The sequence below is a fragment of the Hypanus sabinus genome, chromosome 19 (genome assembly GCF_030144855.1).
Source record: "Hypanus sabinus isolate sHypSab1 chromosome 19, sHypSab1.hap1, whole genome shotgun sequence".
Taxonomy (NCBI): Eukaryota; Metazoa; Chordata; class Chondrichthyes; order Myliobatiformes; family Dasyatidae; genus Hypanus; species Hypanus sabinus.
The window spans coordinates 5,504,894-5,520,992 of NC_082724.1; the positions used below are offsets into that span (position 1 = coordinate 5,504,894).

Sequence of the window (16,099 nt, forward strand, 5' to 3'; positions counted from 1 at the left end):
ATCATCGTTAATGCCTCTGTGGTATCTCCAGCTACTTCCTTCAGAACCCAAGGGTGCATTCCATCAGGTCCAGGAGATTTATCCACCCTCAGACCATTAAGCTTCCTGAGCACCTTCTCAGTCATAATTTTCACTGCACGTATTTCCCTTCCCTGACACTTTTGAATGTCCAGTATACTGCAGCTGTCTTCCAATATGAAGACTAATGCAAAATAAGCATTCACTTCCTCTGCCTCTCTGCGTCTCTCATTACAATATTTCCAATGTCATTTACTATTGGCCCTATATCTAGCATCAACTCTCTTTTACCCTTTATATACTGTAAAAAAGCTTTTAGTACCTTCTTTGATATTAGTCACCAGCTTCTTTTCAAAATTCATCTTTTCCTTCGTAGTTTCCTTCTGCAAGCTTCCCAATCCTCAATCTTCCCACTAGCTTTAGCTTCCTTGTATGCCCTCTCTTTTGCTTTTACTTTGGCTCTGACTTCACTTGTCAGGCACAGTAGTGTTCTTCTTATTTAGAATATATATGTGTTGCACTTCCCTCATTTTTTGCAGTAACCATTGCTGCTCTGCTGTCCTTCCTGCTAGTGTCTCTTTCCAGCCAACCTTGGCCAGTTCCCCTCTCATGCCATTGTAATTTCCTTTATTCCACTGAAATACTGACACATTGGAATTTAGTTTCTCCTTCTCAGATTTCAAAGTGAACTCAATCATATTGTGATCACTGTTCTCTAAGGGTTCCTTAACCTTAAGCTCTCTTATCACCTCCAGATCATTGCACAACACCCAGTCCAGCACAGCCAATCCCTAGCGGGCTCAACAACCAAGATATGCTAAAAAGCCATTCCTTAGACATTCTACAAATTCTCTCTCTTGAGGTCCAGTTTTCCCAATCCACTTTCATATTAAAATCCCTAATGATTATCATGACATTGCCTTTCTGACATGCCTTTTCTATCTCCTGCTGTAATTTGTAATCCACATCCTGGCTGCTGTTTGGAGGCCTGTATACAACTGCCATTTAGAGTCCTTTCACACTTGCCATATCTTGAGTCAACCCATAGAGACTCTACACCTTCCAATCCATATAACCATACCATATAACAATCACAGCACAGAAACAGGCCATCTTGGCCTTCCTAGTCCGTGCCGAACTCTTAATCTCACCTAGTCCCACCTACCCGCACTCAGCCCATAACCTTCCACTCCTTTCCTGTCCATATACCTATCCAATTTTACCTTAAATGACACAACTGAACTGGCCTCTACTACTTCTACAGGAAGATCATTCCACACAGCTATCACTCTCTGAGTAAAGAAATACCCCCTCGTGTTTCCATTAAACTTTTGCCCCCTAACTTTCAAATCATGTCCTCTCGTTTGAATCTCCCCTACTCTCAATGGAAACAGCCTATTCACATCAACTCTATCTATCCCTCTCAAAATTTTAAATACCTCGATCAATTCCCCCCCTCAACCTTCTACGCTCCAATGAATAGAGACCTAACTTGTTCAACCTTTCTCTGTAACTTAAGTGCTGAAACCCAGGTAACATCCTAGTAAATCGTCTCTGCATTCTCTCTAATTTATTGATATCTTTCCTATAATTCGGTGACCAGAACTGTACACAATATTCCAAATTTGGCCTTACCAATGCTTTGTACAATTTTAACATTACATCCCAACTTCTGTATTCAATGCTCTGATTTATAAGGGCCAGCATTCCAAAAGCCTTCTTCACCACCCTATCTACATGAGACTCCACCTTCAGGGAACTATGCACTGTTATTCCTAGATCTCTCTGTTCCACTGCATTCCTCAATGCCCTACCATTTACCCTGTATGTTCTATTTGGATTATTCCTGCCAAAATGTAGAACCTCACACTTCTCAGCATTAAACTCCATCTGCCAACGTTCAGCCCATTCTTCTAACCGGCATAAATCTCCCTGCAAGCTTTGAAAACCCACCTCATTATCCACAACACCTCCTACCTTAGTATCATCGGCATACTTACTAATCCAATTTACCACCCCATCATCCAGATCATTTATGTATATTACAAACAACATTGGGCCCAAAACAGATCCCTGAGGCACCCCGCTAGTCACCGGCCTCCATCCCGATAAACAATTATCCACCACTACTCTCTGGCATCTCCCATCTAGCCACTGTTGAATCCATTTTATTACTCCAGCATTAATACCTAATGACTGAACCTTCTTAACTAACCTTCCATGTGGAACTTTGTCAAAGGCCTTGCTGAAGTCCATATAGACTACATCCACTGCCTTACCCTCGTCAACATTCCTCGTAACTTCTTCAAAAAATTCAATAAGGTTTGTCAAACATGACCTTCCACGCACAAATCCATGCTGGCTACTCCTAATCAGATCCTGTCTATCCAGATAATTATAAATACTATCTTTAAGAATACTTTCCATTAATTTACCCACCACTGATGTCAAACTGACAGGTCTATAATTGCTAGGCTTACTTCTAGAACCCTTTTTAAACAATGGAACCACATGAGCAATACGCCAATCCTCCGGCACAATCCCCGTGAAAGATCTCCGTCAGAGCTCCTGCTATCTCTACACAAACTTCCCTCAAGGTCCTGGGGAATATCCTGTCAGGACCCGGAGATTTATCCACTTTTAAATTTCTTAAAAGCGCCAGTACTTCCACCTCTTTAATTGTCATAGGTTCCATAACTTCCTTACTTGTTTCCCACACCTTACACCTTACAACCTTACACAATCCTAAGTCATCCCATTCTAATGATTTAATACACAGGGCCACACCACCCCCTCTGCCTACTAACCTATCTTTCTGATACACCATATATCCTTGGATGTTCAACTCCCAATGGCAACTATCCTTTGGCAAAGTTTCAGAGATGGCCACAACATCATACTTGCCAACCTGTAGCTGAATTTCAAGATCGTCCATTTTATTTCTTATGCTACGTGCATTCAAATATAACATTTTCAGTCCAGTATTTGCTGCTTTCTGTTTTTTCCTCGGCCCTATCACTGTGGTTCCCATCCCCCTGCCAAATTAGTTTAAACCCTCCCAAACAGCTCTATTAAACCTGCCCGCTAGGATATTAGACCCCTTTGGGTTCAGGTGTAACGTGTCCTTTTTGTACAGGTTGTACCTCCCCCAGAAGAGGCCCCAATGATCCAGGAACCCAGATATAGGGGCAGAATTAGGCTATTTGCCTATCGAGTCTGCTCTGCCTTTCTATCATGGCCAATTTATTATCCCTGTCAATCCCATTCTCCTGCGTTCTTATTGAATTTTTTGACACCATGACTGATCAAGAACCTATCAACCTCTGCTTTAAATATATCCAATGACATTGCCTCCACAGTCATCTGTGGCACTGAGTTCCACAGATTCACCACCCTCTGAAGAGATTCCTCCTCTGTTCTAAAGGACATACTGCTATTCTGAGGTTGCGACATCTACTTTTGGACAAGCTCACTATAGGAAATATCCTCTCCTTATGCACTCAGTGGCCTTTTCAATATTTGATAGTTTTCAATGAGATTTCCCACCCCCCCCCCCCCCCCAATTTTTCTTAGCTCCAGTTACTACAGGTCCACAGTCATCAAACACTCATCGTATGTTAGCTCTTTGACTCCTGGAATCATCCTTGTAAACTTCCTCTGGACCTTCTCCAATGCCAGCACATTCTTTCTTAGATAAGAGTCCCAAAATTTCCCTCGATACTTCATATACAATCTGATTAATGCCTTGTAAAGTCTCGAGCAAACGCTAATTTGGTTTATATATCTTGCATTTCCACAATGTTCCAACATTTCAGATTTCCAGGTTTTGAATTATGCCTTTTAGTTATCGTAATATCTACTGAGGTGTACAACAGGGATAAGCGCAGAACTGGGGGATTTATAGAATGCCTACACGATGGTTGAGCCTACTAGGGGAAAGGCAATTTTGGATTGGATGTTGTGTAATGAGCTAGATTTGATTAAGGAGCTTTAGGTGAAGGATTCCTTATGAGGCAGTGATCATAATATAATAGAATTCACCCTGCAGCTTGAGAGGGAGAAGATGAAGTCAGGTATATCAGTATATTAGTGGAGTAAAGAAAATTGCTGAGGATGTGGCCAAAATTGATTAGAAGGGGAAACCAGCAAAGATGACTGCAGAACAGCAATGGTTAGTGTTTCTGGGAGAAATTCGGAAAGTGCAGGAAAGATACAGAAGTACTCTAAAGGGAAGAGTAGACAGCCATGGCTGACTAGGGTAATCAAAGATGGCATAAAAGCAAAAGGGAGTGCATACAATATAGCAAAAATCAGTGGGAAGCTTTTAAAAACCAATAGAAGGCAACTAAAAAAAAAAGAGAAAAGATGAAATATGAAGGTAAGCTAGTCAGTAATATCAAAGAAGATGCCATTTTTTTCTGATATGAAGAGTAAAAGAGACGAGTGGATATTGGATCATTGGAAAATGATGCTGGAAAAGTAGTAATAGGGACAAAGTAGTGGCAGGCAAACTTAATATGTGTTTGCATCAGTCTTCACCATGGAAGACACTAACAGTATCCCAGAAATTTGAGAGTATCATGGGTCAAAATCAAATGTAGTTGCTATTACTGAGGAGAAGGTGCTTGGGAAGCTGAAAGGTCTCAAGGTAGATAAGTCTTCTGGACTAGATGGACAACATCCCAGAGTTCTAAAGAGATTGTGGAGACATTCATAAAGATGTTTCAAGTATCAGTAGATTCTGGAATGACAATAGACAATAGGTGCAGAAGTAGACCATTCGGCCCTTCGAGCCTGCACCGCCATTTTGAGATCATGGCTGATCATCTACTATCAATACCTGGTTCCTGCCTTGTCCCCATATCCCTTGATTCCCCTATCCATAAGATACCTATCTAGCTCCTTCTTGAAAGCATCCAGAGAATTGGCCTCCACTGCCTTCCGAGGCAGTGCATTCCAGACCCCCACAACTCTCTGGGAGAAGAAGTTTTTCCTTAACTCTGTCCTAAATGACCTACCCCTTATTCTCAAACCATGCCCTCTGGTACTGGACTCTCCCAGCATCTGGAACATATTTCCTGCCTCTATCTTGTCCAATCCCTTAATAATCTTATATGTTTCAATCAGATCCCCTCTCAATCTCAATTCCAGCGTGTACAAGCCCAGTCTCTCTAACCTCTCTGCGTAAGACAGTCCTGACATCCCAGGAATTAACCTTGTGAATCTACGCTGCACTTCCTCTACAGCCAGGATGTCCTTCCTTAACCCTGGAGACCAAAACTGTACACAGTACTCCAGGTGTGGTCTCACCAGGGCCCTGTACAAATGCAAGAGGATTTCCTTGCTCTTGTACTCAATTCCCTTTGTAATAAAGGCCAACATTCCATTAGCCTTCTTCACTGCCTGCTGCACTTGCTCATTCACCTTTAGTGACTGATGAACAAGGACTCCTAGATCTCTTTGTATTTCTCCCTTACCTAACTTTACACCGTTCAGATAATAATCTGCCTTCCTGTTCTTACTCCCAAAGTGAATAACCTCACACTTATTCATATTAAACATCATCTGCCAAGTATCTGCCCACTCACCCAGCCCATCCAAGTCACCCTGAATTCTCCTAACATCCTCATCACATGTCACACTGCCACCCAGCTTAGTATCATTAGCAAACTTGCTGATGTTATTCTCAATACCCTCATCTGAATTGTTGACGTAAATGGTAAACAGCTGTGGTCCCAATACCGAGCCCTGTGGCACCCCACTAGTCACCACCTGCTATTCCGAGAAACACCCATTCACCGCTACCCTTTGCTTTCTATCTGCCAACCAGTTTTCTATCCATGTCAATGTCTTCACCCCGATGCCCTGAGCTTTGATTTTACCCACCAATCTCCTATGTGGGACCTTATCAAATGCCTTCTGAAAATCAAGGTACACTACATCCACTGGATCTCCCTTGTCTAACTTCCTGGTTACATCCTCAAAAAACTCCAATAGATTAGTCAAGCATGATTTACCCTTGGTAAATCCATGTTGGCTGGGCCCAATCCTATCACTGCTATCTAGATATGCCACTATTTCATCTTTAGTAATGGACTCTAGCATCTTCCCCACTACTGATGTTAGGCTGACAGGTCGATGGTTCTCGTTTTCTCCCTCCCTCCTTTCTTAAAAAGTGGGATAACATTAGCCATTCTCCAATCCTCAGGAACTGATCCTGAATCTAAGGAACATTGGAAGATGATTACCAATGCATCCGCAATTTCCAGGGTCACCTCCTTTAGTACCCTAGGATGCAGACCATCTGGACCTGGGGATTTGTCAGCCTTCAGTCCCATCAGTCTACTCATCACCGTTTCCTTCCTAATGTCAATCTGTTTCATTTTCTCTGTTACCCTATGTCCTTGGCCCATCCATACATCTGGGAGATTGCTTGTGTCTTCCTTAGTGAAGACAGATCTAAAGTACTTACTAAATTCTTCTGCCATTTCTCTGTTTCCCATAACAATTTCACCCAATTCATTCTTCAAGGGTCCAACATTGTTCTTAACTATCTTCTTTCTCTTCACATACCTAAAAAAAACTTTTGCTATCCTCCTTTATATTCCTGACTAGCTTGCGTTCATACCTCATTTTTTTCTCCCCATATTGCCTTTTTAGTTAAGTTCTGTTGTTCCTTAAAAATTTCCCAATCATCTGTCCTCCCACTCACCTTAGCTCTGTCATACTTACTTTTTTTAATGCTATGCAATCTCTGACTTCCTTTGTCAATCTCTGTGGCCCCTTTCCCCCCTTTGAATCCTTCCTTCTCCGGGGGATGAACTGATTTTGCACCTTGTGCATTATTCCCAAGAATACCTGCTATTGCTGTTCCACTGCCTTTTCTGCTAGGATATCCGTCCAGTTAATTTTGGCCAGCTCCTCCCTCATGGCTCCATAGTCTCCTTTGTTCAACTGCAACACTGACAGATAAAAACATCATATTATGATCACTACCTCCTAATGGCTCCTTTACTTCAAGATCGCTTATCAAATCCAGTTCATTACATAACACTAAATCCAGAATAGCCTTGTCCCTGGTCGGCTCTCATACAAGCTGTTCCAGAAATGCATCCCTTAGGCACTCTACAAACTCCCTATCCTGGGGTCCAGCACCAACCTGATTCTCCCAGTTCACCTGCATGTTGAAATCCCCCATAACTACTGCGACATTACCTTTGCCACATGCCAATGTTAACTCCCTATTCAACTTGCACCCAATATCCATGCTACTGTTTGGTGGCCTATAGACAACACCTATTAGGGTCCTTTTGCCCTTGCTGTTCATCAATTCTATCCACACAGACTCCACTTCTCCTGATCCTATGTTCCCACTTGCAAAGGACTGAATCTCATTCCTCACCAACAGGGCCACCCCACCCCCCCCCCCCCCACCCACATTTCTGTCCCTAAGATAGCACGTATACCCTTGTACATTCATTTTCCAGGTCTGATCTCCCTGCAGCCATGTCTCTGTTATCCCAACAACATCATAGTTACCCATTCGCACCTGAGCTTCAAGCTCATCCGCCTTATTTCTGACACTTCGTGCATTCAGATATAGAATTTTTAGCCCATTTCTCCTCTCTCTGTTTGAATCTCTGCCTAGATTGGACAAGATAGAGGCAGGAAATATGTTCCAGATTCTGGGAGAGTCCAGTACCAGAGGGCATGGTTTGAGAATAAGGGGTAGGTCATTTAGGACAGAGTTAAGGAAAAACTTCTTCTCCCAGAGAGTTGTGGGGGTCTGGAATGCACTGCCTCGGAAGGTAGTGGAGGCCAATTCTCTGGATGCTTTCAAGAAGGAGCTAGATAGGTATCTTATGGATAGGGGAATCAAGGGATATGAGGACAAGGCAGGAAATGGGTATTGATAGTAGATGATCAGCCATGATCTCAAAATGGCGGTGCAGGCTCAAAGGGCCGAATGGTCTACTTCTGCACCTATTGTCTATTGTGTTTAACCCAGCTCCCCGAACTCCCATCGGGCTAAACGCCCCTAGAATTTTGTTGTCCTTCCTATATTTACTTATTCTTTCTGCACATTTAACTCCGTGTTCCATCAGACCATCCCTCTGTACATGTGTCCTCCTTATCACTTGTTCCGCCTCACCTTTCTCTACTACACATTTAATATTCTGGAACCATGTAGTCCCCACCTGTCCTTTATTCTTCATCTTGCTATCCTCTCTCACGTTCTGGATCCCCTCTCTCACCATTCTGGAATGGTTCTGGAGAATTGGTAATTGCAAATGTTACTCCACTCTTCAAGAAGAGAGGGAGGGAAAAGAAAGGAAATTACAGGCCAGTTAGCCTGACATCAGTGGTTGGAAAGATGTTGAAGTCCATTATTAAAGATAAGGTTTCAGGGTACTTGGAGGCACATGATAAAGTCAGCATGGTATCCTTAAAAGGAAATCCTGCCTGACAAATCTTTGGAAAGTTTTGAGGAAATAACAAACAGGATAGACAGTGGAGAAAAGGAGAATCAATGGATGTTGTTTACTTGGATATTCAGAAGGCCATTGACAAGGTGCCGCACAAAAGGTCGCTTAACAAGATAAGAGCCCATGGTATTACTGCAAAGATATGAGCATGAATGGTAGATTGGCTGATTGACAGGAGGCAAAGAGTCGGAATAAAGGGGGCCTATTCTGATTGCCTGCTAGTGACAAGTGGTATTCACAGGAATCAGTATTGTGACTGTTTCTTTGTACGTTATATTTCAACGATTTGGATGACAGAGTTGCTGGCTTTGTGGCCAAGTTTGTAGATGATACAAAGATAGGTTAAGGGGAAGGTGGTGTAAGAGAAAGCAGGGAGTTTGCAGAAGGACTTTGACAGATTGAGAGAATGAGCAAAGAAGTGGCAGGTGGAATATAGTATAGGAAAGTGTATGGTCATGCACTTTGGTAGAAGGAGTATGAGGAGTGTTTGATGGCTCTGGGCCATACTCACTGGAGTTTAGAAGAATGATGGGATTCTCTTTGAAGCCTATCGAAGATTGAAAGACCGAGATACAGTGGATGTAGAGAAGTTATTTCCTAAAGTGGATGAGTCTAAGATCAGAGGGCACAGCCTCAGAATAGAGAGGTGTCCATGTTAGAATACAGATGAGAAGAATTTCTTTAGCCAGAGCATGGTGAATCTGGAATTAATTGCCCCAGGTGGCTCTTGAAATCAAGTCATTGAGTATATTTAAAGCAAATGTTGATAATTTCTTGGTTAGGCAGGGTATCAAAGGTTACAGGGAGAAGGCAGGAGAATGATGTTGAGATGGATAATAAATCGGCCATGATGGAATGGCAATGCAAAATCGATGGGCCAAGTGGCCTGATTCTGCTCTTACATCCAAGCAGAATGAGGATTTAAGTCATTAGGTATGTTTAAAGCAGATGTTGCGGGAAGAAGGCAAGAGAATGGGGTTGAGGGGGATAATAAATCAACTATGATGGAATGGTGGAGCAGTCTTGATGGGTCGAATGGTTAAATTCTGCTGTTCCAGTCTCAATCAAATTGATCTCTGTTCTTAATTTTGGTTATCCAGGGTGGCCAAGATATCCTGTCCATGATGGGTCAGCTAATGAAACCAAAGAAGACAGAAATCACAGGTGTGTTTAATACAACAGATTCTGAACACTACTTTAAGCTTGTGAGTACAGTTCTCTTGAGAATCCTTTGATAACATGCAGTGCTTTACAGCTTTCAGATTAAGGATATGCAGTCCTCCGTGACTTTGTAGATTCTGATGTAAACAGATAATTATATTTTTTTCAAATTTTATGGGGAAATTGGAAAATATTATCTATGAAAGTAACCTATATATTAACACAACAGATTTCTTGCTCCCTCTCAGGTGCTGATGTAGAAGTGCACTCATTTAAAGACTGCAAGAAAATTCTAAATTTGTCTAAGCCAAGTATAGGTGCAGTGGTTGTACTTAAGTGTGCTGTTAAAGTATTAAAAGCACACTTCAACATGCATTTCCTTCAAACATCAGGAATCGGAACAGTGAATAATGAGGAACTATTGAGTCCTTCAAAGCTTACACCTCATGTTTGGAATGCCTTTTAAAATCTGAGTTTTTAGTTTGCTTAATAGATTATTTCCAAATCTTTAACTTGCTTTGAGTAAAGAATTTATATTAATATATCAATTTTAAAAATACTTCACACTAATTTAAATTTTCATCCTACTGGGCTAACTTACTTTGAAGTAATATTAGAATCATGAGCTCCAGCACAGAAGGAAATCACTTGTCCCATTGCGCCTGTGGCAGTGTTCACACTTCAGCTGAAGCAATTTACTCTAATCCCTTTACCCTGTATCCTTTTATTCTTGTCCTTTTCAAATACTTATCTAATTCCCTTTTAGAGATGTTATAGTTTCCACTTCAGTAACCACTTGTGATAAAATATTTAGTGTGCCGAAAGGGGGAGAACATGTGCACGACTGTGTACCTTCTAACTTTCCTTTTATTCTTTCTGGTGATGATTATCAACTATTTACTATTGTGTATGGTTGTTTTGGGTCAGGCCTCGACTATGTCCACATCTATTTTATAGTATTTTGACCTTCTAATCTTCCCTGTGAAGCTGTTACTTTGCACTTTGGACACACTAGTATGGTCTCCATTTATCTCCTCCCTTTCTGCTTTCTTAGCCTACATTAGTCTCCCGTTGCAATATGAGGACCGGATTGGATGTAGTTCACTCAAATGATAGCTGATGCCGATGAATGCATTCTCTGCGTAATAAAGCCTCTCTATGACCTCTTTGGCCTGCACTCTACCATTCTGGTATTTAATGAGCATACTGTTTGCTTTTTTAACTTGCTTCTGCATATTTTCTCAGTATTGAAACTGACAAATCTAAAACTGTTTTCAGATTCCTTCCTAGATTTCTCTTTTCTGCTTCTGTTTTCTTAATGGTATGCTATGTTGTTTAATTGTTCAATATATCAACATTTAACAGGAGTTAGTACAAGAAATCATGTGTCATTTCATTGCCCACTGAATCTTTCAGCAAATGATTCAACTCTGTACCTACAGCTTGTTTTCCAAATTTACCCCCCCCCCCCCCCAACCCGGGTTGATCTCTGTCTCTTTGTTTAGGGCTAAAATCACCACTAAACATTAATAACTTAAGTACTTTTTCATCACAAAACACAATTATTTAAATTGGGGCTTCTCAACCTGTGTTTGACGGACCCCTTGCTTATTGGTTTTGGTCCAGGGCAGTAAAAATTTGAGAGCCCCTGATCTAAATGCATATTTTACCCTGGATTTTCATTGACTTTGCAATTATGTAAGCTCCTGATGTTTTTGCAAGGTGAGGAGCTCTATGGAGTTCTAATATCTTCTCATATTCTGAGATCAGCAGGATGCATACAATCTTAGAGCTACAGCGCAGGGGTAAGCCCTTCAGCTCCACTCATCTATACCACCTAATGTGCCTGCAGTGTCCAATAACAAAATAGTGGTAGTATTTTATGCACATATTCTTCCACAATACCATTGAGTGACATGCTAAAGTAGTTCCTAATGTTTAACACTTAACGATGGCTAGACAGAGAAGACTAAACTAGACTTAAAAGTTAACTTTCATCTTGCAGACAAACTACGGGCTGAAATTAATAAGGTTGTTAACAAGTACATCGATCAAGGAATCGCCGAGTTGGTTCCAGGGGTCCTCTTCATTGATGAAGTGCCTATGCTTGACATTGAATGCTTCACTTACTTGCACCGGGCGCTTGAATCCAGCATTGCACCCATTGTTATTTTTGCTACAAACAGAGGAAACTGTGTTGTTCGGTAAGAAAACTGCAAAATGTAATTTATTATTCATAGTTTCATTAAGTTATTTAGAAATAAAAGGGTATAGATATTTATTTTTATTGCTTGACTGGTAATATGGCTGTTCTAGAAACTGCCAGTTTTCCTTTGAATCAAGGGAAAGAAACTTAGGGCTGTTGAAGTCAAGATTCAACCCCAGGCTATCTGTTATGAGTAAAATTAAAACTAAGAGCAGTTGAGAAAGTGCACTCAGTTGTTTTTTGATCGCTTCCATGTGCTAGCTTCTCTTGCTCAATCTGTACATACATCTGTTGATTATTCTGAAACAGTTGTCAAAATTAGTCCTACATAGACACAGCAAGGAACATGTGGACTTAATGAACTAGACTGAGCCATTGTGACTCTTTGTTTCCCTGAACAGTGATAGTGACAATGAATGAGATTTATGACAATCCAATAATTTTGGGGTCCTCTTCACCAATTACCCTAACCGTGATCACTCTTTATTGCACATTTATTTGAATAGCTGAGCTTAACTTCCACAGCTGCCATGATAATATTTGAATTTGCCCCTCAGCTTTATCAGCTTAGGCCTGGGGTTCCCAACCTGGAGTCCACGGACTTCTTAGTTAATGACAAAGCTCCTGGCATAAAACAGGTTGGGAACCTCTGGTTTAGACACTGGGTTACTTGTTAATGGGTGTTTTGAAGAAGCACGAGCAAGCACAATGGTGATCACAACACTTAGCTAAAAGTTGTCAAAATCATGACACATCACTGACATGTGTCATGAAATTTGGTGTCCAGCGGCAGTACAGTGCAGTTCAATGGAAAAGTGAGGCCATGCTCATCATCCATTCAGAAATCTGAGGGTAGAAGGGAAAAAGCTGTTTTTGAATCATTGAACGTTGTTTTCAGCTTCCTATCCCTCAGCCCTGGTGGCGTGGATCCTTCATGATGGCTGCTGCCTTCTTGAGGCACTGGCTTTTGAAGACATTGATAGTGGGGGAGGCTATTCCCATGCTGGAGCTGGCTGCACTTATAATCCTCTGCAGCTTTGCACAGAACTTTTTTCTCTGCGATGTTAAGTTGGGAGTGCGGTGGGAGGTTGGCAGTGAATGAAATTTTGTCGGGAGTCTGCTCCTTTTCAAATAACAAAGTGGGATGGTTAATGTACTAACCAAATACAGTATATCATCTCTAAATGATTGCACCTACAGTAATGTAACTCACTATAAATACTCCATTAAAGATTCCTCCCACCAATTCATGCAATAAACCTTCAGCTCACAGCCTATTGACTTGGGTAAGCTGATTTGAGCAAGGAGCACCTGATCTCATTGTCTGAAAATATTTGCATATTGATTAAGAGTTATATTTAAAGATATGTGATTATTCTGAGAAAGATTGGATATGTCAAATGATTGCATTGGAATTATTCCCTTACATTGGCTTTGAATGATGTTTAGACTGAGCTCTGATGACAGTGGAAGTCGTTAGGGTTGCTTTGGACAAATGTTTATGGTAAGCAGGAATCTAGAACTTGCAACATTAACTTGGATAGTTAGAAGTGTGATTCTTTGTCCATGTGTTTTGGGAAGGTGTATAATGTATCAGAAAATAAACCAAGTATTTTAATAAACTAAGTGACTTATGAACTAACCTTGTTTAAGCTTACCTATTGGATCTAGGTTCTAGTGATAAGGGCATTAGACACAGAAGCAAAATTAGGATATTTGGCCCATCAAGTCTGCTCTGCCATTCAATCATGGCTGATTTATTTTCCCATTCAACCCCATTCTCCTGCCTTCTCTCTATAACCCTTGACATCCTTGTTAATCAAGAACCTGTCAACCTCTTATACAAGAGCATAGAACAGTACAACACAGGAACAATGTTGTGCCAAGCCAGCTAAAAAGCAAATCAAAAACACCCAAACACTAACCTCTCCTACCTACACCATGTCCATATTCCTCCATTTTCCTTGCATCCATGTGCCTATCCAAACGTCTCTTAAAAACCTCTAATATATTTGACTATATCACCATTCCAGGCATTCACAACTCTTGAGTTTTAATAAAAACTCAACCCTCGCATTCCCTTGAACCTACCCCCTCTCACCTTCAATGCATGCCCTCTGGTATTAGACATTTCAACCCTGGGAAATAGATTCTCTATGTTCACTCTATCTATACCTCTCATAATTTTGTAAACCTCAATCAGATCTCCCCTCAGCTTCTAATGCTCCAGAGAAAACAACCCAATTTTATCCAGCCTCTTGTGATAGCATATGCCCTCTTAACCAGACAACATCTTGGTAAACCTCTTCCACATCCTCTTCAAAGCCTCAACATTCTTCCTATAGTGAAGGGACCAGAACTATACACAATACTCCAGATATGACCAAACCTTATAAAGTTGCAGTATAATCTTCTGACTTTTGAACTCAAGGGCTTGACTAATAAAAGCAAAAATTCTACCAGCCACCTTAACCACCCTGTCAACCTGTGTAGTTACTTTCAAGGAGCTATGAACTTGGATCCCAGGGTCTTTCTGTTCAGCAACACTGATAAGGACCTTGCCCTTAACAGTGTACCATCTCCTTGCATTTACTCTACCAAAGTACAACACCTCACATTTATCTGTTTAAACTATGATTTCTCAGCCCACAACTGCTGTTGATGTAAATTGCCAGTCTTCTGCACTATCAACAATTCCACCAATCTTGGTACCATCTGCAAATTCACTAACCCACATTTTCATCCAGGTCATTTATATACATTACAAACAGCAGAGGTCCCAGTACAGACCCCTGTGGAACACCACTTGTTATAGACCTTCAGCTTGAATAAGTCCCTTCAACCACTAACCTCTAACTTCTATGCGAAAGTCAGTTCTGAAAATGTACGCAGTGATGTGACCTCCACAACCTCTTTAGCAATTAATTTCACAGATTCACCATCCTCAGGCTAAAGAAATTCTGCCTCTTTCCTCATCCTTGTATTCTGAAACGGTGCCTTCTGGTCCTAGGCTTCCCCCACTATTGGAAACATCCACTCTATCTGGGACTTTCCATATTCAGTAGATTTCAATGAGATCCCTTTCTTATTTTCCTAAACTCAAGGGTGTGCAGGCCCAGAGTCATCAAATGTTCCTAGTACTCTACGTTAACCCTTTCATTCTGGGGCTTATTCTTGTAATCCTACTCTGGGCTGTCTCCAATGCCAGCTCATCCTTTCTTGGATATGGGGTTCAAAACTACTCACAATACTTCAACTGTGATTACCTGTACGAAAACCTTGTCATCTTTAGTTTTCACTAAGTGTAATTGCTGTTCAGAATTTCAGAATCCGGTTTAAAATCACCAGCATGTGTTGTGAAATTTGTTAACTTAGAGTCAGCAGTACAACACAATGCATGATAATATGGAAAAGATACAGTAAGTATATATATATATATATATATATATGTATATTAGATAGTTAAATTAAAAATGGTGCAAAAACAGAAATAATGAACGTAATGTTCATGGGTTCAATGTCCATTTAGGATTAGGATGGCAGAGGAGAAAAAACTGTCCCTGAATTGCTGTGTGTTTGCCTTAAGGCTTCTGTATCTCCTCCCTGATGGTAACAATGAGAAGAGGGCATGTTCTGGATGATGGGTCCTTAATGATGGACACTGCTTTTCTGAGACATCGCTCCTTGAAGGGGTCTTGGATACTATGGAGGCTAGTACTCAAGATGGAGATGACAAATTTTACAACTTTCTGTAGCTTCTTTCAGCCCTGTGTAGTAGCTCCCCACCACCACCACCATTCCACAGTGATGCAGCCTGTTGGAATGCTCTCTGTGGTACATCTGTAGAAGTTCTCGAGTGTTTTAGGTGACAAACCAAGTCTCCTCAAATTCCTAATGAAACTTCTTAACTTGTTTGCCTGTAATTAATGATATAACAATTAGATTAACTAAATTTTCATTTTGACGTAATTTATTTCTTTCCTCTACCAAAGTACAGACACTTGCTAGGGTATAGTTTTATTCATACCAGCTGCTTTCCTCTTTCTTCTCTCCCCCACCCCGAGTAGTGTTTCCCCCAGACTGTGCTGGTCATTATCTTCTGTGGCATGGCTTGCTAATGTCTGAAAATTGCTTGTAGGAGTATAGGTCATCATTGACCAAGGCTGAATGAGCTTTTACAATGCTGTCATTTGGGAATTTATAGCATAAAGAGCTTGCCCCACTACTT

The 16,099-nt window shown here is 41.0% G+C and overlaps 1 protein-coding gene across 1 annotated transcript in view; it reads left to right on the forward strand.

Moving 5' to 3' along the window:
- ruvbl1 (RuvB-like AAA ATPase 1) overlaps positions 1-16,099 on the forward strand; it is an 83,914-nt gene that overhangs the window by 29,853 nt on the left and 37,962 nt on the right. Inside the window, exons 7-8 of the mRNA XM_059943931.1 lie at positions 9,605-9,668; positions 11,671-11,869. Of these exons, the coding sequence (XP_059799914.1) occupies positions 9,605-9,668; positions 11,671-11,869 (263 nt within the window). The remainder of the gene's footprint in view (positions 1-9,604; positions 9,669-11,670; positions 11,870-16,099) is intronic.